Source organism: Bos javanicus, chromosome 23 (assembly GCF_032452875.1).
Source record: "Bos javanicus breed banteng chromosome 23, ARS-OSU_banteng_1.0, whole genome shotgun sequence".
Lineage (NCBI taxonomy): Eukaryota > Metazoa > Chordata > Mammalia > Artiodactyla > Bovidae > Bos > Bos javanicus.
Window position 1 is genome coordinate 4,954,098 of NC_083890.1, and position 25,890 is coordinate 4,979,987.

Sequence of the window (25,890 nt, forward strand, 5' to 3'; positions counted from 1 at the left end):
TACTTTATGCTCATAGCCCATTGTTCCTTTCAGAATCTTGGATTTAAATTCTCAAGAGTCTTTTATATCTAGTCAGTTACTGACCCAAAATTCTTCCTCCTCAATATAGCCTATCAGTTCAGTTCAGTGGCTCAGTCGTGTCCGACTCTTTGCGACTCAATGGATTGCAGCATGCCAGGCCTCCCCATCCATCCCAACTCCCAGAGTTTGCTCAAACTCATGCCCATTTGGTGATGCCATCCAACCATCTCATCCTCTGTTGTTCCCTTCTCCTCCCGCCTTCAATCTTTCCCAGCATCAGGGTTTATTCCAGTGAGTCAGTTCTTTGCATCAGGTGGCCAAAGTATTGGAGTTTCAACTTCAGCATCAGTCCTTCCAATGAATATTCAGGACTGATCTCCTTTAGAATGGACTGGTTGGATCTCCTTGCAGTCCAAGGGGCTCTCAACAGTCTTCTCCAATACCACAGTTCAAAAGCATCAATTTGTCTGTACTCAGCTTTCTTTATAGTCCAACTCTCACATCCGTACATGACTACTGGAAAAACCATAGCTTTGACTAGACGGACCTTTGTTGGCAAAGCAATGTCTCTGCTTTTATGTAGTAATGTCTCTACACATACATACATACTGCTACTAAGTCACTTCAGTCGTGTCCGACTCTGTGCAACCCCATAGACGGCAGCCCACCAGGCTCCCCGTCCCTGGGATTCTCTAGGCAAGAACACTGGAGTGGGTTGCCATTTCCTTCTTCAATGCATGAAAGTGAAAAGTGAAAGTGAAGTTGCTCAGTAGTATCCGACTCTTAGCGACCCCATGGACTGTGGCCCACCAGGCTCCTCCATCCATGGGATTCTCCAGGCAAGGGTGCTGGAGTGGGGTGCCATTGCCTTCTCCTACATACATACTACATACATACTAATGGCAAAGTAATGTCTCTGCTTTTATGTAGCCTATACCTATCTATTATTTTTCAACTCCATGGATGAGTTAGTAATCCATACCCTTATGGATTAATTATTGGCATATTCTCTTAAATGATATTTGTAAGCACTGTCTCTCCTTTATTGCATTTTGCCCATTGTTTCCAAGTAAACTTCCCAGAAATACCAGCGTCTTCAAACTCACATTCTCAGCTCTTTATAAGCTCCCTTCTCCTTGCTTAAAAAGTTTGGGAACCTGGCCTGGGGTTCAAGGTCTCTCTACGTGGCCCTACTTCCTTTTGCAGAAGCTTCCACCAAACCAAACTGTCTCTTATTCCTGCTCATATCCTGCCTCTGTATCTAATTGTGCTTCATTTATGCTTTCTTATGTACATCTCAGGTTCTGCTTTGCTTTTCAGTTATAACAAGATGGTGTAAGAGTCTTAAAACATTAAAAGCTTTTAAGTACTTTTTAAGGTGTTGCAAACAACAGAGACCACAAAAGGATGAATAATATTATTAATAGTAATCCATCAGTTTTCACAGCTTCAATATTCAAATATCAGGGTTACTTTATGTATCCTTAAAATGAAGGATAACTTTATTTTAAGGATAAAGGGATCCCTTAAAATAAAGGGATGACTTTTCTTCATCCCAAATGCCACCATTTATAATCATATATATATTTTATAAATGCTGTCTCAGGATCTGCTTCCCAGACTATGAGGGCTAAAGAAATCTTGACCATGTCTCTGTTGACTGTCACTGTGCCCCCATTGCTTGATGACTAGTAAGTAGGTGCTCAATAAATACTATGAAATGAATAATGGACCTGTTAGCCTGAAATCATAATAACACATGACTCCATCCTTTGATATGGACAAGTGACTGTTAAATTTTGTTCGTGTATTCAATCTTTTGTTACAAAGGCTACAGATAATTTCCTTAGGAAGACACAAACAGCTTAATGAGACTAGACTTATTTCCTTGACATTGTCATTTTGCAAACTGTGAGCTATTATTATTTTACTTACTATCATGTGAGACTTTTTATCATCTTTTAAGTCTTCATGACATTGCCTATGTATTTTGTTTAGTTAGTGCTCTTTTCATGTATTTGATTATTGTTGGAGAGAAACTAGATAGGCTGGTATAATTTTAGAGTAAGGTTTAGGAAGGACAGGTAACATTAATGATGCCCCACCAAGATGATGTTTTGGATTCTGTGTTTTTCATTAGCATCAGAACAATGAAATCTTCAGAATTACATGATAAGTCAAAATGAAAGTTGCTCAATCATGTCCAACTCTTTGCAACTCCATGGACGGTATAGTCCATGGAATTCTCCAGGTCAGAATACTAGAGTGGGTAGCCTTTCCCTTCTCCAGGGGATTTTCCTAACCCAGGGATTCAACCGGGGTCTCCTGAGTTGCAGGTGGATTATTTACCAACTGAACAATCAGGGAAGCCCGACATGATAAGATAACCTCCAACTACATCAGTATCTCTTCAAGAGACTGTTATTTCCCAATGGTTTTGTAAAGCTGTCTCTCGACTATGGTGATGTTCAGGAAATTATCTCATTCCACTATACTGGTAATTGCTTGCTGGGTTATTCTTGAGCCTAAGCTGGGGCACACCCAGGGCCGCTGAGAAGAACTAGGTGAGAGCCCCTTGCACGGAGGCTGCTCTTCTTCTTACTCAGCTCCTAACAAGAGCAAAGGAGCGAAACAGAGGGAGGGCCATCCCTCTGTGAGCAGTAATGGGAAAATGCCTTCTGGCCTCACAGGAAGTAGATGCCTGTGATAGGACCGTAAAATAATATGATTCATTCTGGGCTTGGTTCTGAGGTGGATTCAGGACTTAACCTGTTGATAGGTCATGAACTCAACATTTGGCTCAGAGTATTACTGGATAAAGGACTGAGTTCCCCACACGGCCCGCGAGGACAGCTGTGCGGAGCAGAGGCTCCTCTGTACCGTGTCTCTGTGCCTCGCCCGGAGCTGGAGTGAGTGACTGAGCCTCTTTGAACCCTGGCAGTCCCAACAATGATGCCTTCAGCGCAGGTGGGTTTACGCATAAAGCCCTGTCTGTGGCTGCCAGAGCCCAGGGCACCTGGCTCCCCCTACGCTCACCAGTGTTACCTGAGCACAAGTCTAACTGACAGACGATTGACTGACTTATCTGCGGCTCCTTTGAAGTCAGTTGCTTTCTCTGGGATAAACAGCCTTTTTCTTAAAGATTGAAATAATGTGTTTAGTTTAAATATTGGGTTGGACTCCAGTCTGAAAAAGTAAAGATACTCATCCTTCAAATATTAAAGAATATGCTATATATTTCACTTTTAATACTCATCTGGTTACATACATTCCAAACCAAAAAAAAAAAAAAAGGAGTGTTTTTATTAAATAAATCACTGCTCTATCTGTAAAAGAACAGTGTGCCTGGATCAAAGATAATATCAGATTGAACTTTCAAAGTTATACTGGTTACTTATTACTACACATCAAGAGTTTTTCAAAGGGCAGGACTGAGACCATACCATTTTGGCAATTTGATCTCCCATAGTCATGTTTGGATTCTAGATTTTACTAAGTTTGTGTGATGGAGCCTTTTCTGTTGTTATTGTTGTGTTTGTGTGTGTGTGCGCGCACGCTAAGTCACTTCAGTCGTGTCCAACTCTTTGTGACCCCATGGACCTTAGCCCGCCAGGCTCCTCTGTCCATGGGATTCTTCAGGCAAGAACACTGGAGTGGGTTGCTGTGCCCTCCTCCAGGGAATCTTCCCCACCCAGGGATGGAACTCATGTCTCTTATATCTCCTGCATTGGCATTTCGTTATTGTTGTTGGAGGTTATCTCATCATGTAACTCTGTAGATTTCACTGTTCTGATGTTAATGAAAAAGGCCTTAAATAACCTATAATGATAATTTGAAGTTTTATATTATAACCTCTCATTTTTTGAAAGCAACTTATTTTTATCGACGTACAGTTGATTTACAGTGTTGGGTTGGTTTCAGGTGTATAGCACAGGGATTCAGTTGTACATCTACCTATGTATATATTTTCCCAGATTCTATAACTTCTCATTTTTTTGAGAAAATATCATGACACCAGGCTTGTCTAACTCAAAAAAACATCTGAGATTTGTGTCAGGATGAGTTTAGTGTACCAGCTTACGTGCAATTGTCTGAATAATTTCGAATTCTTCTAAAGATCTTGAGTGTGGCTTGAAATTGGCATACTGTTAGTTCTCTGCATCTTCTGTTTCTTTCCCTTAAACGTGGGTCATGGGAAGAGTCCTCTGGTTTATGTTTAGATTGCTGCTTGCTCACTTATTTCTTTTTTTAGCATTTTAAAGCATTTTTACAGCTTCCCTCCTACTGTTTTGTTTGGCAGCAGCTTTTCTAACTAAAGCAGCTGAAAGAAAAGTTCCACGGTAGCAGGCTGCCATATAAAACAGGATCCCACACCTATAATCTAAATGGCCAGAGATGATAAAATGCCTGTCATTAAAAAATACATGTTCTTTACAACTTATCTGGAAAAAGGGTTTCCTTAGAGTGACATATAATCTAAGGACATTTGAAATGAGTCCACATAGCTCATTTGAAATGAGCTCCTGACTTCAATAGAGTGAACAGCGGTAACAGTAGGAAAAAAAAAATGTGTTTATAAAACTCTATGGGTTTACTGAAACTTTGGAATGGAACTCTCAGTAATGAGCTATTTAAATCATTATAAATGCAATAATTTTTGAGAGTGAACTTGAGTTTTCCATTATCTTTAATGTGGCCATTTGGTTTTAAACATGTTCATTCATATGAGTGAATACCATTTGTTTAAAAATAAAAATGCCTGAAAGGTACAAGACACTGTATGTTTATATCTGTCACATGCAAAGTCTCAGTTATAAATATTTGTTCCCTGTTTAATTAATTTTTAACTGTTGGAATAGGTGGGTCAGTAAAGGGCAGAAATAGTTTTTCTCTATAAAAGTAGAAAGAAATACACATAAAAGGCTGTAACAATTATTTACAAATCAGTCTAACACTTAAAAATATGGCCCAAACACAGTGTAAGCAAGAAGGAATGTGTAAACTTTTCCCTGTCCTCTTTTTAGTGTGTGAGACAATTAATTCTTTGTTAGGAATGAAAACACATTTACTGGGTTGAAGTTTAAGATTTAGATGTACTTGGATGAGACGCGGGTGGTTGTTGCTTCTGCTCCTGAGCGCCCCCTGGCTGCTTTTCCTTGCTCTGTTTTTTTTTTTCTGAGGGGGATGGTTGTGTGGGGAAGAGGCAGGGAAGCGGGTAATTGAGCCTAGAAGTTGTGTGTGTCTGTATGTGTGTGTGTGTGTGTGTGTGTGTGAGAGAGAGAGAGAGAGAGAGAGAGAGATCCAGGGCAAGAGGGGAAGTGGCAGGGCTTGTGTGAAGAGCTTTTGGGGAGAGCTTCCAAACTCCTCTGTTTATAAGGCACAGTGTCCTGGCAGGGTAATTTCATCTTCTGAGTCTCATCCGTGTTTCCCAGAGGAGCTGACCTCTGCCTTCGGCCCAGAGAGGATGAAATTTATAAGACCGCGGTTCCCATTTCCCGGGGTCACAGGAGCCCTTTCACCCACATAGGCTAGTTTGGATTTCCTCCCATCGTGGCAGCCTTACATCGATCACATGGTGATTTAGAGTTGCAGAGGTTCCAAGAGGCAAGCACAAATGGTATGCCCTTTATAGCCAAGCCTTATAAATTTTCTAGCATCAGTTTTCCATACTGTATGAGTTGATGTAGCTACAAAGGCATTCAGTTTCAAAGGGAGGGATCCATGCCACCTCTTGACTGGGGTGGGGTGTTGCAGAGGAACACATGTGTAGGGGGATATCATTGGAGCACTTTTCTAATCTGTGACACTTATGTCTTTAAAAATGATCTAATAATTAATCTAGTTACTTATGTGCTTTTCCTTATGAATAATGAAAGAACAGAGTTGAGAGAAAAGCGGGCTCGGCATTCTGAAACCCCCAAATTCCAAAAGATTTTAGCACTCTCAGGGCTGCTAGTACTTACCTGAGGCCTGCTCACTCCCAATAGACAATTGTGCTGCCTCCTGTGGGATTCAGGTTGGTATTGGAGTGGCTAACCTGAAATGCAACATTTTAAAGTTTCATCCTACAGTTACCTCATTTGCCACTGTTATCACAGAGGGTATGCAGATTGCTTAAAGCATAGTCACAGATGTTTTTAAACACTTTTGTCTCTCTCAGGAAAACAATCAGAAATATGAACAAAATGTACTAGGATTGTGGGCACTAATATTTTTTTTCTTTTTTACTTTGCTTTCAATTTTTACTTTGCAAAAAAATTGGGGGAAAACGAGTTGTTAGTCTTGTACATATTACTTGGCATTCGCCAGTAACTTATCTCTACCTAAGATGTAATTCCACTTGTGTGTGCAAAGCAAAAAGCAAAGCTTACAATGAAAAGCAATAATGTTGCAATTCTACTAGGTAGATTTTATTTTTTTCACACTGAAGCTACAATTCAATATTTTTTTGACTTTTTCTCCATGAGGACAAAAGCTATGATTCTGCTCAAAGAGTTACTATGCTCAGCATACACTGCTTTTCTAATGACTTAATCTTATCAATTACATTTTGACTAACAATTTGTCTTTTTTTGGCTCTTAGATTATAAAAAAGGACCTAAAATGTTCAAATACTTTATCTCACTTTTTATTTATTTGAGTCTCTCAAATTTTCTCTAAGTTAATCCATGAAAGAAAGAAACTGTCAAAGGCATTTTGATCATATGAAAATTCAATTTTTGTATATGATTAACATTACATTAAAATTGGGCCTCATAGACTTATCAGTATGCATTGACAGCTTGAAAGGTCTAGCATATAATAAAATTACATAAAAGCTGAATAGACATACAGTTTGGCACAGAAAGACTGGATTCTAACTTTTTAATGGTATTTTCTTCATTATTCTGATTAGTTTGTCAGTCTTCTTTTAGTGTACACAACTCCATTGGCATGGCTCCTGCCTAAGCCGCTCTCGTCCACCTGAAGAGGAGCAGTCTGTCCTGTGGACCAGGCTCCCAGGAACTTACGCACTTCCCGTGTCACAGTCACCACGCTCATGGGATGAGTCACGGCCATTAGTGAAAACCAGGTTTAGAGTGTTAAGATTAAATGTGGACTGTTTCGATCATCAGTTTTAAGGCTGCCAAGCAGCAGCACTTGTTTTTAAGAATTCAGGATCCTTGTACATTGAACACTGAAAATGAAACATATACTAATTATTTTTAAATTAATTATGGTTTTAAAAGACATACTTTGTTGATATGTTTATAAGAATTATAATTCCAGTTAAATTTTAAAAATAAAAATGAAGTATTTTTTCCTAATTTTTAGATATGCACAAACACACACATAGCATGCACACCGATCTAATATTGCCTGGTGATATTGCTGGAAAGTTCTACAGGAGTAATATGTAGTGAACATAGGAAATTAGATAAATCTGAATGCTAAAAGTAGCATTACATTCCAAAAATCATATTAAGCAGTAAGTAAGTTTTACATATTAATGAGAGATACATATGTTAACATTTCACTTCTTCCACATTTGATAAAGTGAAAGGAATATAAATGTATAGAGTAAATATATGCAGTAAATATATAAATGTCTAGAGTAAATATAAAGCATTTACTTTTATGTGCTTAAAATTTTTATCCAAATTCATTTATCTTGAATATCCCATTTATCATATTGAAGGCTAATTGGAATTATATTTTTAGAATAATAGAATATTTTGTAATGTCTATGAATTTTGGCTGTTTGTTCATTGTCAATATATAGGGCATTCTTTTGAAGAATGCTGTTCGTTTTGTAAACATCTTGGAGAGCTTCAAATTTATAATGGCAACAGGTCATAGGCTATAGTTATGTTGCTTTAATTGTTCTAGGCTCTCACATTCCTGTTTGCTTTTCAAACTACTAAATGAACCATTCTTTGAGATAGCAACATACTGAAGCAAATCCATGCTAACAACTTGAGAAAATTAATACTACTTTCTCCAGATCTTGTACTGCTGTGCTGTGGAACCATCAAGAAATTGTAACACTGTTCTTAGTCAAGACTGATTATAATAAGAAACACATCTCTTAGTAATCCCCAAGTAATTACTTCTTCCCAAGTCCTCCAGGTTTCAGGTTTTCTTGAGCTTTCAGTGACAGCACTGTATCTGTTTAGAAATAACAACATACATATTTTCCAATAGGATGTCTGAGAGCTGACTCTTGTTTCTGATACAATTTGGCAAAGTATTTTCATTTCTTTATGGCTTGGATTCTTTCTATTCATTTATTCACCCATCCACTGCTTTTTATTATGTCTCTATTAAACACTGCATTGAATTCTTTGTTGAACTCAGACGTTAAATAATGTGTGGTTGATAGCATTATCTGTATAATAAGCCAATTGTAAAGTTAAAAAGGGTAATGGAAATAAAATCACTCAAATCAAGTGGATATCTGTAAGTGAACTATAATAAACTAGAACCTAGTAATCAGAATATGTTAAGCGGTTTGTGTTCAAGAGGTTGTCTGTCCAATCTTTTCAAGGCCTGTCTTCTCTTCTGCTTACTGGATCTTCAGATCCATATGAGGCCAGATCATTGCAGTTTGATGTTATAGGCTATTGTCCTGATGGCATTACTTGCCAGGGTATTAAGAACCCTTTTGCTACAACTCTTTCTTTTTGCCAGTAAGATAATGTCCCTCAAACAACGCAGTCTTCCCTTCTTCTCATCAGCACAGGTCTCCACTGTGGGCAGAGGGGCTTCCAGGAGGAAATGTTAAGTATAGATGAGCAACTCCATTTATAGTCATCCAGAATGAATACCATTAGACACAATATTTTAAAAGGCATTTCTGCACCCATGCATGAGAAATAACACCATTGACAGTGTTATTAACAAACACAAAGTCATGATATATGAGAGACAACACAGTTGAATGAAAAGAAAATTATACTGAGAACTTTGAGACTTGTTTTGACTTGGGAAGACCAGGAGGGTGGTCCCCAAAGTAATTGACCTGAACAAAGAATCACTAATGCATATTTGTTATATTTGCCTTAGGAAATGGTAGCGGCGGTGGGAGGTAGGGTGGTGGGGGGTGGGGGGATGTTAATGAATAAGGTGATTCTGGTTTCTCTGTCTGGAGCATTGGTCTCTCAGTTTATAACACACAAATCCATTGGGTGGTTTGGATTTATTTTATAATTTAAAAATGAGTATTTGTAGGCATTAATAGATTATGATGAAAATGGCTTGCAGGCATTCACAGGAAAAGAGTGTGGGGTCATTATGCTATTTGCTCCGATCACTCTTGAGAAGCTTGTACATTCCTTTCCTTAGAGGGCGCTACAGAGGCCCTGAGAACACAAAGATGATGTTAAATAAGGAAACACAGGAAATTATACACCAGCCCAAATTAGTTTTTAGGCTTCTGGACTTAAGAAGTTTTGTGAGTATGGTGTCAGACCATTTTAGCAGCAGCAGCCAAGACAGGGTATTGGGTAGAAAAAAAAATAAAACTAGATGTTCAATTTTCCAGAGATTTCCTGTGTTTATTATTGTAAGACTGTGATTTATTAAAACTGTCTTACTTCTTCAAGCAGACCAAGATTTCCTCTGTGCTACTGAGGCTAAGATATATGGGGTTTGTGGAAAGGGTCTGTGAATGAGACAGGGCTAGAGGACCCAGTCTACAAGCTGTTCATGGCTGGGTAAAGTGTTTCCACCCACAGTTGTCAGGAAGGGCTCTAGTCCCATTTTTTCCTCATTACTGAATTTACGAATGTGTTACCTTTAAGAGGAGTTACTGCTCAAATTAAGTTTTGAGTTATAGGGTCTGGAACCATGTTATTTACATTTGTATAGTAATCTGTGGCATGTGTTGAAGAAATGGTATATCCTGTATCCATCCCTCCTGCTGTATGAGGAAAAGTATTATCGTCAGGGATATCTCACTGGCCAGTGGAGACAGTAGGCGAATACCTTCTGATACTGCCTGCTCATTCCGTGAAGATCTGAATGCTGTCCTGGGTGATGGTGGGGTAAAAAGGAATCCTTCAAATGTATTTATAAGAAATTGTTCCACAAAACATATTATTGAAGCTTATAGATCTGTAAGTATATTTCCTGGCAAAATTTAAAATGGTATATTAAGCAGAGACTTTATACAAAATAAATTTACCCAGAAATATGATGGTTATTCTAAGAATAAGATATTCTGGGTTATACTAAGAATAAGAATCAGTTTATGCCAAACTGATCTCAAGTGTTAAGGAAAAGAAATCCCTGAAATCTTTATTTCAGATAGATTAACTACCTTGATGATAAGTTGCTAAGATCAAGGGTAGGCAATTTCATCCGTGTTGGGAGTCTCCAAAATGTTATTTGTTTTAATTTCACCCATAATGTAACTTTATTTAGAATCTCCATATATGATCTTGTTTTGTTCAATTGCCCAGCTATGTCTGACTCTCCATGACCCCATGGACTGCAGCACACCAGGCTTCCTGTCCTTCACCATCTCCCCGAGCTTGCTCAAACTCATGTCCATCTAGTCGGCGATGACATCCAACCATCTCATCTTCTGCCGTCCCCTTCTCCTCCTGCCTTCAATCTTTCTCAGCATCAGGGTCTTTTCCAATGAGATGGCTCTTGGCATCATATGGTCAACGTATTGAAGCTTTAGCTTCAGCATTAATCCATGCAGTGAGTATTCAGGATTGACTTCTTTTAGGATTGATTTTCTAGTCATGTGTTTTAGTAAAATTTAATAACATTAGAGATTTTTGAAAAAGGTTCCCTTCCAAATTGCAATAATTTTGGATCCACAAAATCTGGAGTCACGTCTGAATAAAAATGAAGTGAGGCTTCCCGTGTTGAAGTGAGGGTCTCTTGGATGCATTGATTTCTTCCCCCACCAGCCTAAGTGGCAGTCTTTGAGAATGAAACCACTGTGATTCCCAGAATTGTTGGTATCTTGACATCTTCTGACCTGCCTCTTGAGAAACCTATATGCAGGTCAGGAAGCAACAGTTAGAACTGGACATGGAACAACAGACTGGTTCCAAATAGGAAAAGGAGTATGTCAAGGTTGTATATTGTCTCCCTGCTTATTTAAATTATATGCAGAGTATATCATGAGAAATGCTGGGCTGGAAGAAGCACAAGCTGGAATCAAGATTGCTGGGAGAAATATCGATAACCTCAGATATGCAGATGACACTACCCTTATGGCAGAAAGTGAAGTAAAGAGCCTCTTGATGAAAGTGAAAGAGGAGAGTGAAAATGTTGGCTTAAAGCTCAACATTCAGAAAATGAAGATCATGGCATCTGGTCCCATCACTTCATGAGAAATAGATGGGGAAACAGTGGAAATAGTGTCAGACTTTATTTTTGGGGCTCCAAAATCACTGCAGATGGTGACTGTAGCCATGAAATTAAAAGACGCTTACTCCTTGGAAGAAAAGTTATGACCGACCTAGATAGCATATTCAAAAGCAGAGACATTACTTTGCCAACAAAGGTCTGTCTAGTCAAGGCTGTGGTTTTTCCAGTGGTCATGTATGGATGTGAGAGTTGGACTGTGAAGAAAGCTGAGCGCCAAAGAATTGATGCTTTTGAACTGTGGTGTTGGAGAAGACTCTTGAGAGTCCCTTGGACTGCAAGGAGATCCAACCAGTCCATTGTGAAGGAGATCAGCCCTGGGATTTCTTTGGAAGGACTGATGCTAAAGCTGAAACTCCAGTACTTTGGCCACCTCATGCAAAGAATTGACTCATTGGAAAAGACTCTGATGCTGGGAGGGATTGCGGGCAGGAGGAGAAGGGGACAACAGATGAGATGGCTGGATGGCATCACCGACTCGATGGACGTGAGTTTGAGTGAACTCTGGGAGATGGTGATGGACAGGGAGGCGTGGCATGCTGTGATTCATGGGGTCGCAAAGAGTTGGACATGACTGAGCAACTGAACTGACTGACTGACTAACATCTTCTGAGAATTTTTAGGAACAGATTCCTGGGTCCTCCACTGAACAGATTCAGAACAGATTCTGTGCAGATGAGTCCAATAAATCTTTTTTTTTTTTTTTCTTGAAGAACCTCAAATAGTTTTGATGATAAATCAAGTTTAGGAGACACTGGATTAGACGAAAACAAATACTCTTAAAACCATTCAACCTGAGGGGAAGATCTTTCTAGGAACTCTTCTCTTGACATTATGATGCAGAAAAACTTTGCAATGGCTAAGAGGAGGAGAGAGAAGATATTTAGAGGATGAGGAGGATGTACTTATCCAGGAGGAATTAGAGAGCATGCTTGGGGTCCATCCCATCCCCTGCACTTACTGGGTGATTTTTCTCATCCTTTCCATCTCTGTCTACTTCTTCTTTGACAGAAACAGTCCCTCTCATTGGATGGTTAAAAAGTGTTTAAAGAGATAATGCATGCATCTTAACACATAGAGACCTGCCCTATAGACTGGCATAAAGCAAATATTTGCCTTTATCATTAAAACATTATTGACTAACAATAAAATCTTAGAATTGGTGGAGAATAAGAGTCATGATTCAAAGTGGATTGAACTCAAATTGAATGTAAACTAGAATAAAGGGCAAGGAGAAGAGATTTCAGTTCAATTAAACAACCAATTATTAAATGTCCCTTTTATGTGAAGTCTTCATAGAGAAAGAATTTAGTCAGGGAGAGAAATACATATATCAGTATAAATTATACAAACTTTGGTAAGAGTGAATATAGATAGATATACACAGAGAGAACTATGGTGGGAAACAGATGTGGAAATCAAGCTGGTTGTTGAGAATGTCTTCTAAGAAGAGCTTTTGAGTTGTGTATTATGAATATTGGAGGATGAAGTATATTGACCTGATGAAAAAAAAAAAAAAGAATGATATCTCATTAAGAAAGCCTGTCTTAGGACTTCCCTGGTGGTCCAGTGGTTAAGATTCCATGCTTCTAATGCAAGGGGTCTGGGTTCAACCCCTGGTTCAGGGAACTAGATGCCATGTGCTGCAACTAAGATGTGTCACAGTCACATTAAAAGAAAGAAAGAAAGAATGTTATTTTCTCTTGCAACAATGACCAAGACTTCTTATTATTGATATGGGTCAAAGAGGAGAGTGAAAAAGCTGGCTTGAAATTCAACATTCAAAAAACTAAGATCATAGCATCTGGTCCTATCACTTCATGGCAAATAGAAGGGGGAAAAAATGGAAGCAATGACACATTTTATTTTCTTGGGTTCCAAAATCACTGCAGATGGTGACTGCAGCCATGAAATTAAAAGACACTTGCTCCTTAGAAGAAAAGCTATGATAAACTTAGCACATTAAAAAGCAGAGACATCACTTTACCAACAAAGGTCTGTCTAGTCAAAGCTATGGTTTTTCCAGTGGTCATGTACAGATGTGAAAGTTGGACCATAATGAAGACTGAGTGCTAAAGAATTGATGTTTTTGAATTGTGGTGTTGGAGAAGACTCTTGAGAGTCCTTTGGACTGCAAGGAGATCAAACTAGTCAATCCTTGAGGAAATCAACCCTGAATACTCATTAAAAGGACTGATGCTAAAGCTGAAACTCCAATACTTGGATCACCTGATGCAAAAAATCTGACTCATTGGAAAAGACCCTGATACTGGGAAAGATTGAAGGCGAAAGGAGAAGGGGGCAGCAGAGGAAGAGATGGTTAGATAGCATCACCAACTCAATGGACATGAACTTGAGCAAACTCCAGGAGATAGTAGAGGACAGAGGAGCCTGGACTGTGTAGTCCACAGGGTCACAAAGAGTCGGATATGGCTTAGCTGCTGCTGCTGCTACTGCTAAGTCACTTCAGTCATGTCCGACTCTGTGCGACCCCATAGACAGCAGCCCACCAGGCTCCCCTGTCCCTGGGATTCTCCAGGCAAGAACACTGGAGTGGGTTGCCATTTCCTTCTCCAATGCATGAAAGTGAAAAGTGAAAGTGAAGTTGCTCAGTCGTATCCGACTCTTAGCGACCCCATGGACTGTAGCCCACCAGGCTCCTCCATCCATGGGATTTCCCAGGCAAGAGTACTGGAGTGGGTTGCCAGTTACTAACTGACAACTATTGGGTATTTGTTGTTATTTTATTTTATATAATATATTTTATAGATATTAAATATATGACAGTATTTATACCAGTATTCTTGGAGAACACAGTGTTGTTCAAGTAACAAAGTGTACCTCGTTCACACATGAGTAAAATTAAGATTTTGGGATTAACATCCACACACTCCTATATATAAAATAATCAACAAAGACCTACTGTATAGCACAGGGAAATCTACTCATTATTTTGTAATAACCTAAATGGGAGAAGGATTTTGAAGAGAATATAAATATATATATGTGTATACGTATATATATATGTACATATGTATATAATGGAATCACTTTTCTGTAAATCTAACAAAACATTGTAAATCAACTGTACTCCAATATGAAATGTTACCACCAAAACATAGCTCCTGGACCTATCTCTTCCCCCTCCAACTTCATGACCTTCTAAATTACTTAGGTTTCCCTGGTTATCTTATTTTCTTTTTCCTGCCTCTTCTCACCTTCCTCCTTTTACTTCATACATGATGACAAGGAATCAGGTACAGTCCTCTTGTTAGATGGCGTGAGTGTCATGTCTGACTCTTTGCGACCCCATGGACTGGAGGCTGCCAGGCTTCTCTGTCCATGGAATTTTCCAGGCAAGAATACTGGAGCCGGTTGCCATTTCCTTCTCCAGGGGATCTTCCTGACCCAGGGATTGGACCCGTGTCTCCTGCGTCTCCTGCGTCTCCTGCACTGGCAGGTGGATTACTCACCACAGTGCCCCCTAGGAAGCCCCATCTGATGGCAGGGGAGGGAAATAATTTGAGCTCGTTAGCAAGTGAGTGGAGGGAAGGCAGGAAAAGTGGTTAAAGCTCACCATTGATGATGCTTGATTTGGTCCTATTGCCTAGACCACCAGGACAAAGAGGAGAAGAGACAAAGCAGAATTTTATATTTCAGTTACAGGATCCAGTGGCACAAAAAATGGCTAAGTTATATAATTTTGCAGATAATTCTGTAAAGAGGGAGTATCTTACCTTTTTCTTACATGAATTTTAGATTCTACTCTAAACACATTTGCCATTTAAAAACAGTACTAACTTCAACTCTGAGTAATTCAGCTCCATCACACAATACAATTGCCTCATCTTCACCAGAGCCACCTTGATGCACTGAATAATTTTAAAGATGCAAAACAACTCAACTCCACTCAGGAAGTTTGCAGTCTCCTTAATGACTCACCTCTTACTGAGTTAAAAATAATAAAGGTAAAAGTATGTGTCATTAATCTGTATGAGACCATCACATAAAAATTTTATAGTAAATGCTGCTTTGGTACTTATTGAACTTTACAGTGTGATATATTTGTAATCGTACTTGTTTTAGGAAGAGAATAAAAAAGTTCACCAGTGATTAGATTTTGCTCCTTTAAAAAAAGGCCTTTTCTCCTTTAAAAAAATATTTTGCTCCTTTAAAAAAAAGGCCTTTTCTCCTTTAAAAAAATATTTTGTTCCTTTAAAAAAAGGCCCCTGAGTTATTTACACTTCGCCTAGATAAGGGTTGGCTTAAATATTGGTCATTATTCTAGGTTGAAAAGAAAAATATTTCTTTATGTGTTTCATACAACTTCAGATCACATGGTATTTGTATTATTTTGTATTTTTGATATGTACACACACACAGACACACATAAACACACACGCACACACATATCTTCCACTACTAGCTGATGTGTAAGATGTGTTTGGTCTGCATCTCCTTCATTTTTAATGCTATAATATTAAATATATTGTAAGTGTATAACCTTTTGAAATGTTAATATTCAAAAATTGGGAGGCATTTTAACAGCTCATTTTAAAGATTTCATGATATTTTAAAATTAAATTTTGTATTCCCCAATGACAAATTTTATAGTTTATTTGCAAAATGTATACTCATATGCATTATCTTGAAATTCCAATACTCTCAGGAAATTTGAACGAGCACTTAATGCTCAAACTATACTTTTACCGTTGCTGTTGTCTGGAGAACACATTCAAGGTATAAGTATTTAGGAGAGATTATTGTATGCAGATAACAACAAAATATTAGTAAGATGTCTAAAAATGTGTAATGTGGAGTATCTGAAGGGTTTCTGAGGTGGCTCAATGGTAAAGATTCTGCCTGCCAGTGCAGGAGACACAGGAGGTGCAACTTGATCCCTGGGTTAGGAAGACCCCTCAAGGAGAAAATGGCAACCCACTCTAGAATTCTTGCCTAGAAAGTTGAAGAGACAGAGGAGCCTGGTTGGCTACAGGCCAGTTCAGTTCAGTCGCTCAGTCATGTCAGCCTCTTTGTGACCCCAAGAATCACAGCACGCTAGGCCTCCCTGTCCATCACCAACTCCCAGAGTCTACTCAAACTCATGTCCATCGAGTCGGTGATCTCATCCTCTGTCGTCCCCTTCTCTTGCCCCCAGTCCCGCCCAGCATCAGGGTCTTTTCCAATGAGTCAACTCTTTGCATGAGGTGGCCAAAGTACTGGAGTTTCAGCTTTAGCATCAGTCCTTGCAATGAACACCCAGGACTGATCTCCTTTAGAATGGACTGGTTGGATGTCCTTGCAGTCCAAGGGACTCTCAAGAGTTTTCTCCAATACCACAGTTCAAAAGCATCAATTCCTCGGGTTCTTCACAGTCCAACTCTCACATCCATACATGACCACTGGAAAAACCACAGCCTTGACTAGACGGACCTTTGTTGGCAAAGTAATGTCTCTGCTTTTTAATATGCTATCTAGGTCGGTCATAATTTTCCCTCCAAGGAGTAAGCGTCTTTTAATTTCATGGCTACAGTCACCATCTGCAGTGATTTTAGAGCCCCCCCAGAATAAAGTCTGACACAGTTTCCACTGTTTCCCCATCTATTTCCCATGATGTGATGGGACCAGATGCCATGATCTTCATTTTCTGAATGTTGAGCTTTAAGCCAACTTTTTCACTCTCCACTTTCACTTTCATCAAGAGTCTCTTTAGTTTCTCTTCACTTTCTGCCATAAGGGTGGTGTCATCTGCATATCTGAGGTTATTGACCTTTCTCCCAGCAATCTTGATTCCAGCTTGTGCTTCTTCTAGTCCAGCTTTCTCATGATGTACCCTGCATATAAGTTCAATAAGCAGGGTGACAATATATAGCCTTGACGTACTCCTTTTCCTATTTGGAACCAGTCTGTTGTTCCATGTCCAGTTCTAACTGTTGCTTCCTGACCTGCATATAGGTTTCTCAAGAGGCAGGTCAGGTGGTCTGGTATTCCCATCACTTTCAGAATTTTCCACAGTTTATTGTGATCCACACAGTCAAAGGCTTTGGCATAGTCAATAAGGCAGAAATAGATGTTTTTCTGGAACTCTCTTGTTTTTTTGATGATCCAGCAGATGTTGGCAATTTGATCTCTGGTTCTTCTGCCTTTTCTAAAACCAGCTTGAACATCAGGAAGTTCACAGTTCACGTATTGCTGAAGCCTGGCTTGGAGAATTTTGAGCATTACTTTACTAGCATGTGAGGTGAGTGCAATTGTGCAGTAGTTTGAGCACTCTTTGGCATGACCTTTCTTTGGGATTGGAATGAAAACTGACCTTTTCCAGTCCTGTGGCTACTGCTGAGTTTTCCAAATTTGCTGGCATATTGAGTGCAGCACTTTCACAGCATCCTCTTTCAGGATTTGAAATAGCTCCCCTGGAATTCCATCACCTCCACTAGCTTTGTTCGTAGTGATGCTTTCTAAGGCCTACTTGACTTCACATTCCAGGATGTCTGGTTCTAGGTGAGTGATCACACCATCGTGATTATCTTGGTCATGAAGATCTTTTTTGTACAGTTCTTCTGTGTATTCTTGCCACCTCTTCTTAATATTTTCTGCTTCTGTTGGGTCCATACCATTTCTGTCCTTTATCGAGCCCATCTTTGCATGAAATATTCCCTTGGTATCTTTAATTTTCTTGAAGAGATCTCTAGTCTTTCCCATTCTGTTGTTTTCCTCTATTTCATTGCATTGATCTCTGAGGAAGTCTTTCTTATCACTCCTTGCTATTCTTTGGAACTCTGTATTCAGATGCTTATATCTTTCCTTTTCTCCTTTGCTTTTCATTTCTCTTCTTTTCACAGCTATTTGTAAGGCCTCCTCAGACAGCCATTTTGCTGTTTTGCATTTCTGACAGAATGTGGTTCACTGGAGAAGAGAATGGCAAACCAATTTTGTATTCTTGCCTTGAGAACTCCATGAACAGTATGAAAATGCAAAATGAGGAACTCCTCAGGTCGGTAGGTCCCCAATATGCTACGGAGATCAGTGGAGAAATAACTCCAGAAAGAATGAAGGGATGGAGTCAAAGCAAAAACAATACCCAATTGTGGATGTGACTGGTGATAGAAGCAAGGATCATTGCTGTAAAGAGCAATATTGCATAGGAACCTGGAATGTTAGGTCCATGAATCAAGGCAAATTGGAAGTGGTCAAACAGGAGATGGCAAGAGTGAACGTCGACATTCTAGGAATCAGATAACTGAAATGGACTGGAATGGGTGAATTTAACTCAGATGACCATTATATCTACTACTGTGGGCAGGAATCCCTTAGAAGAAATGGAGTAGCCATCATGGTCAACAAATGAGTCTGGAATGCAGTACTTGGATGCAATCTCAAAAACAACAGAATGATCTCTGTTTGTTTCCAAGGCAAACCATTCAGTATCACAGTGATCCAAGCCTTTCCCCAACCAGTAATGCTGAAGAAGCTGAAGTTGAACGGTTCTATGAGAAGGCAATGGCACCCCACTCCAGTACTCTTGCCTGGAAAATCCCATGGACGGAGGAGCCTGGTAGGCTGCAGTCCATGGGGTCGCTAAGAGTCAGACATGACTCAGCGACTTCACTTTCACTTTTCACTTTCATGCATTGTAGAAGGAAATGGCAACCCACTCCAGTGTTCTTGCCTGGAGAATCCCAGGGACAGGGGAGCCTGGTAGGCTTCTGTCTATGGGGTCGCACAGAGTCGAACACGACTGAAGCGACTTAGCAGCAGCAGCAGCGTGAAGACCTACAAGACCTTTTAGAACTAACACCAAAAAAAGATGTCCTTTTCATTATAGGGGACTGGAATGCAAAAGTAGGAAGTCAAGAAACACCTGGAATAACAGACAAATTTGGCCTTGGAGTATGGAATGAAGTAGGGCAAAGGCTAATAGAGAACACACTGGTCATAGGAGACACCCTCTTCCAACAACACAAGAGAAGACTCTACACATGGACATCACCAGATGATCAACACCGAAATCAGATTGATTATATTCTTTGCAGCCAAAGATGGAAAAGCTCTATGCAGTCAGCAAAAACAAGACTAGATGCTGACTGTGGCTCAGATCATGAACTCCGTATTGCCAAATTCAGACTTAAATTGCAGAAAGTAGGGAAAACCACTACACCATTCAGGTATGACATAAATCAAATCCCTTATGATTATACACTGGAAGTGAGAAATAGATTTAAGGGACTAGATTGATAGACAGAGTGCCTAATGAACTATGGAAGGAGTTTTGTGACATTGTCCAGGAGACAGGGATCAAGACCATCCCCATGGCTACAGTCCAAAGAATTGTAAAGAGTCGGACACAACTGAGTGATTGAGCACGCACACAAGGAGTGTCCAGATATAATCACCCCATGATAGAGTTCAGATCAGATCAGATCAGTCACTCAGTCATGTCCGACTCTTTGCGACCCCATGAATCACAGCACGCCAGGCCTCCCTGTCCATCACCAACTCCTGGAGTTCACTCAGACTCACGTCCATCGCGTCAGTGATGCCATCCAGCCATCTCATCCTCTGTCGTCCCCTTCTCCTCCTGCCCCCAATCCCTCCCAGCATCAGAGTCTTTTCCAATGAGTCAACTCTTCGCATGAGGTGGCCAAAGTATTGGAGTTTCAGCTTTAGCATCCTTCCTTCCAAAGAAATCCCAGGGCTGATCTTCTTCCGAATGGCCTGGTTGGATCTCCTTGCAGTCCAAGGGACTCTCAAGAGTCTTCTCCAACACCACAGTTCAAAAGCATCAATTCTTTGGCGCTCAGCCTTCTTCACAGTCCAACTCTCACATCCATACATGACCGCAGGAAAAACCATGGCCTTGACTAGATGGACCTTTGTTGGCAAAATAATGTCTCTGCTTTTGAATATGCTATCTAGGTTTGTCATAACTTTCCTTCCAAGGAGTAAGTGTCTTTTAATTTCATGGCTGCAGTCACCATCTGTAGTGATTTGTGAGCCAAGGAAAATAAAGTCTAACACTGTTTCTACTGTTTCCCCATCTATTTCCCATGAAGTGATGGGACAGGATGCCATGATCTTCATTTTCTGAATGTTGAGCTTTAAGCCAACTTTTTCACTCTCCACTTTCACTTTCATCAAGAGTCTCTTTAGTTTCTCTTCACTTTCTGCCATAAGGGTGGTGTCATCTACATATCTGAGGTTATTGATATTTCTCCCAGCAATCTTGATTCCAGCTTGTGTTTCTTCCAGTCCAGCGTATCTCATGATGTACTCTGCATATAAGTTAAATAAGCAGGGTGACAATATACAGCCTTGACGAACTTCTTTTCCTATTTGGAACCAGTCTGTTGTTCCATGTCCAGTTCTAACTGTTGCTTCCTGACCTGCATACAAATTTCTCAAGAGGCAGATCACGTGGTCTGGTATTCCCATCTCTTTCAGAATTTTCCACAGTTTATTGTGATCCACACAGTCAAAGGCTTTGGCATAGTCAATAAAGCAGAAATAGATGCTTTTCTGGAACTCTCTTGCTTTGGCCATGATCCAGCAGATGTTGGCAATTTGCACTCTGGTTCCTCTGCCTTGTCTAAAACCAGCTTGAACATCAGGAAGTTCACGGTTCACATATTGCTGAAGCCTGGCTTGGAGAATGTTGAGCATTACTTTACTAGTGTGTGAGATGAGTGCAATTGTGCAGTAGTTTGAGCATTCTTTGGCATTGCCTTTCTTTGGGATTGGAATAAAAACTGACCTTTTCTAGTCTTGTGGCCACTCCTGAGTTTTCCAAATTTGCTGGCATATTGAGTGCAGCACTTTCACAGCATCATCTTTCAGGATTTGGAATAGCTCAACTGGAATTCCATCACCTCCACTAGCTTTGTTCGTAGTGATGCTTTCTAAGGCCCACTTGACTTCACATTCCAGGATGTCTGGCTCTAGGTCAGTGATCACACCATCGTGATTATCTTGGTCATGAAGATCTTTTTTGTACAGTTCTTCTGTGTATTCTTGCCATCTCTTCTTAATATCTTCTGCTTCTGTTAGGTCCATACCATTTCTGTCCTTTATCGGGCCCATCTTTGCATGAAATGTTCCTTTGGTATCTTGATTTTCTTGACGAGATCTCTAGTCTTTCTCATTCTGTTGTTTTCCTCTATTTGTTTGCATTGATCGCTGAAGAAGGCTTTCTTATCTCTTCTTGCTATTCTTTGGAACTCTGCATTCAGATGTTTATATCTTTCCTTTTCTCCTTTGCTTTTCGCTTCTCTTCTTTTCACAGCTATTTGTAAGGCCTCCCCAGACAGCCATTTTGCTTTTTTGCATTTCTTTTCCATGGGAATGGTCTTGATCCCTGTCTCCTGTACAATGTCACGAACCTCAGTCCATAGTTCATCAGGCACTCTATCAGATCTATCAGATCTAGGCCCTTAAATCTATTTCTCACTTCCACTGTACAATCATAAGGGATTTGATTTAGGTCATACCTGAATGGTCTAGTGGTTTTCCCTACTTTCTTCAATTTAAGTCTGAATTTGGCAATAAGGAGTTCATGGTCTGAGCCACAGTCAGCTCCTGATCTTGTTTTTGCTGACTGTATAGAGCTTCTCCATCTTTCGCTGCAAAGAATATAATCAATCTGATTTCAGTGTTAACCATCTGGTGATGTCCATGTATAGAGTCTTCTCTTGTGTTGTTGGAAGAGGGTGTTTGTTATGACCAGTGCATTTTCTTGGCAAGACTCTATTAGTCCTTTCCCTGCTTCATTCCGTATTCAGAGGCCAAATTTGCCTGTTACTCCAGGTGTTTCTTGACTTCCTACTTTTGCATTCCAGTCCCCTATAATGAAAAGGACATCTTTTTTGGGTGTTAGTTCTAAAAGGTCTTATAGGTCTTCATAGAACCGTTCAACTTCAGCTTCTTCAACATTACTGGTTGGGGCATAGGCTTGGATTACTGTGATATTGAATGGCTTGCCTTGGAAACGAACAGAGATCATTCTGTCATTTTTGAGTTTGCATCCAAGTACTGCATTTCAGACTCTTTTGTTGACCATGATGGCCACTCCATTTCTTCTGAGGGATTCCTGCCCGCAGTAGTAGATATAATGGTCATCTGAGTTAAATTCACCCTTTCCAGTCCATTTCAGTTTGCTGATTCCTAGAATGTCGACATTCACTCTTCCCATCTCTTGTTTGACCACTTCCAATTTGCCTTGATTCATGGACCTGACATTCCAGGTTCCTATGCAATATTGCTCTTTACAGCATCAGACCTTGCTTCTATTACCAGTCACATCCACAGTTGGGTATTGTTTTTGCTTTGGCTCCATCCCTTCATTCTTTCTGGAGTTATTTCTCCACTGATCTCCAGTAGCATATTGGGCACCTACTGACGTCGGGAGTTCCTCTTTCAGTATCCTATCATTTTGCCTTTTCATGGGATTCTCAAGGCAAGAATACTGAAGTGGTTTGCCATTCCCTTCTCCAGTAGACCACATTCTGTCAGTTCTCTCCACCATGACCTGCCCGTCTTGGGTTGCCCCACGGGCATGGCTTAGTTTCATTGAGTTAGACAAGGCTGTGGTTCTAGTGTGATTAGATTGACTAGTTTTCTGTGAGTATGGTTTCAGTGTGTCTGCCCTCTGATGCCCTCTTGCAACACCTACCATCTTACTTGGGTTTCTCTTACCTTGGACGACGGGTATTTCCTCACACCGCCCTTCCTGACCTTCAACGTGGGATAGCTCCTCTAGGCCTTCCTGTGCCCGTGCAGCCACAGCTTCTTATGACAGAGTTAGTAGCAAGTAAAATAAAATCTCTGTATGTCTATTGCATTCTAATTATGTGACCCTTTGCATATCTTTAAGATGCTTGCAAACTGTTGCACAAATATTGTGGCTGAATCCTTATCAAAATTTGAATACCAGTGAAATTAATTCACCATGGTATACCCTGTATGGTTGGCTAGAGAGATATGGAGATTCCCACACAATGGCCACATAATGGCCAATCCTGTTACTAACCAAATGATGGGAATTCTGAGGATCGTAAATGAAAAGTCACAGCAAAATCTTAAAAATATGCTAATTCAAACCAGACGTAGAAAGGTTTTGTTAAAATGTCAAAATAGTACTGTAAAGATATAGTTCTATTATTGTTTAATAACAGTTAAACTTTAGACATTAAAATAACATCAAGACTGAAGTATAACATAAACTCCCTAAGAGTAAAAAAATAAAGTAATGCAAGGATTATCTGCCTTTAATTGAAACCTGCTCTACTTTATTCATTGTAATAAAATTATATCGTATCACAATTTCCTAAAGCTCTTTACACAATTGTCTTTATTGACCAAATTTAGAGAGAATACTATTATGTCTTAAATGACCTCATCATATTGTGGCTATTTTTATAAAGGAAAATGTTCTGATTTGTTGGATTCTAATTAATTAAACTCTAATTAATAAATTTTAATTTATCATAATTTCATTAAGGTATCTTCAATGATTATCAAAGTTTAGCTTTCATGACCTAAAATTTGGTTTACCTTCTGAATTTGGTTACTGTCATCTCTGCTTATTTTCCAGTTCTACAAATTGAAATATCTATTAAGTCATTGTTTTCTTACATAATTTTCTACATAAAGATTCAAGATTTTTGTTAAATTACATATAGAGTGAATTAATCACTTACATGTTAATATGACCTAAATTTCTTGAAGGTTAACATTTGTCTTGTCCCCTTCATCCTGTGATGAGTTGCATACTTTATTCTCTAACTCTGTGTTGGTTAGAGAAGCACTTTTTATTGATTCCTGTTATCACATTAATATAAATATGTCATACATGTTTAAAACATATGACATTGAGTTAGACATAAGTATTAATAATATCAATTAGCATTCACTATGGTGTCCTAAAACTAGCAGTAACTTTTCTTTGTGCTTGAAATTAGGAATCAGTGCTCAGAACTTTGTGTGATGATTTGTGAGTGCATGTTTGCATGTATGTGTGAGAGAGACACGTGGAGAGACAGAGACAGGGAGAGAGGCACAGAGCTCACACTCTAGCCCCAGACACAAAGGCTACATTCATGAGTATATAGTCAAGAACTGTGTGTTGAAATATGCTCAGATCTTAACTGTTTTAAAAAGAAGCTATAAAAGAGGGAAGATTACATTTTAAAGTAAGTCACCTCCTTTATACCACCAGCCTCTGGGTGCTTACTGGTTTCTCTCTGGGGTCCCCTTCCCAGTGCCATTTCTCTGTAGTGAAGCTTGTCACAGCTGCATTCTCCTCACTTGGAAACGGCCTCTCTTTTCTTCCGATTGCCCTTTGCAGCTCTCCAGGAGAATCTTTCTAAAGCGCTGCATCTCTCCCAGTCTTTCTCTGCTGATTCAGTACCCACTCTTCATGGCTTTCTAGTGTCTTCACAATAAATCCTGAAGTTTCAGAATCACATGAGCTTAACTCAAGATACATCACCATGCGTGGCCCCCTGTCTTAATTTATAACCTATTCTCTGATTGTTTACTGATAATTTTTTCCAGCCAGATAGTGTATTCCTGCTGTTGCACCCTACAGCCATCTTTCCCCCTCTTCCCACCCTATTGATTTCTCAGTGTTTCTGACTTTATGGCTTTGTCATGAATTATCTGTGGATTGAGTAGTGTCAGTTAACATTTGCCATGCTCATCAAATCTTAACTTTGGAATTTGAACAGGTTACAGGAACAAAATTGTCTATGGTCTACAATGTCTGGGGCCTTGGGCTGAATCATCTGGAGCTCCTTTGACCACAAGTTTCGGGTTTAGGGGTAGTGTTGATGTTGGCGAGGGGCTCACTTCCTCTATACGTGGGTCTCTCATGTGACCTCTCCCTGTGACTGCCCTGCAGAAGCTGGTTTTTCTCATGCAGATCTGCGGACTTTCCAAGGAGAAAGCCCTGTGGAGGCTGTGTCCTTGTTCCTAAGCTAGCCTCAGAAGTCACATGGCATGGTTTCTGCTGTGTTCTATTGGTTGAAGCAATCACAAGCCTGCCTGGGTTCCAGTGGAAGGTAATAGCATCCATTTCTTGATGGGGATCGGTGGGGTTCTAGAAGAACATGTGGGTTTAGAAATACTGCTGTGGCCATTTAGGAAAAATTATAATATGTCATAGCAGGGGCTGCAGTTCATGTCCCATATACTCTTTTAGACTTTTATAGGCCCTACCAATCTTTCCCCATTCTGAACTCTTATAAACTGTGCTCTTTTCACAACCAGTGTACAGTGAGTCCCCTACATACAAACAAGTTATGTTCCAAGAGCATGTTCTTAAGCCCAGTTTGTTCATAAGTCCAATGAAGTTAGCCTAGGTGCCCACCTAACACCATCACCTATATAGTATTGTACTTTAATAGGTTTATATTTTTCACATAAATAATACCCTAAAAAACAAACACAAAAAATAAAGCATTTTTAATCTTACCTTGAAAAGAAGAGTAATACAGTGCAACAGCTGGC

General features: G+C 39.7%; 1 protein-coding gene across 3 annotated transcripts in view; it reads left to right on the forward strand.

The window, feature by feature from the left end:
• Positions 1-25,890, forward strand: part of HMGCLL1 (3-hydroxy-3-methylglutaryl-CoA lyase like 1) — a 197,180-nt gene that overhangs the window by 73,401 nt on the left and 97,889 nt on the right. Inside the window, exon 2 of one of the 3 annotated variants that reach the window (XM_061397812.1) lies at positions 10,464-10,710. The exons of the other annotated variants lie outside the window; for them this stretch is intronic. Coding sequence (XP_061253796.1) covers positions 10,645-10,710 — 66 coding nt within the window. The 5' untranslated portion in view covers positions 10,464-10,644. The remainder of the gene's footprint in view (positions 1-10,463; positions 10,711-25,890) is intronic. 3 annotated transcript variants of the gene reach the window in all.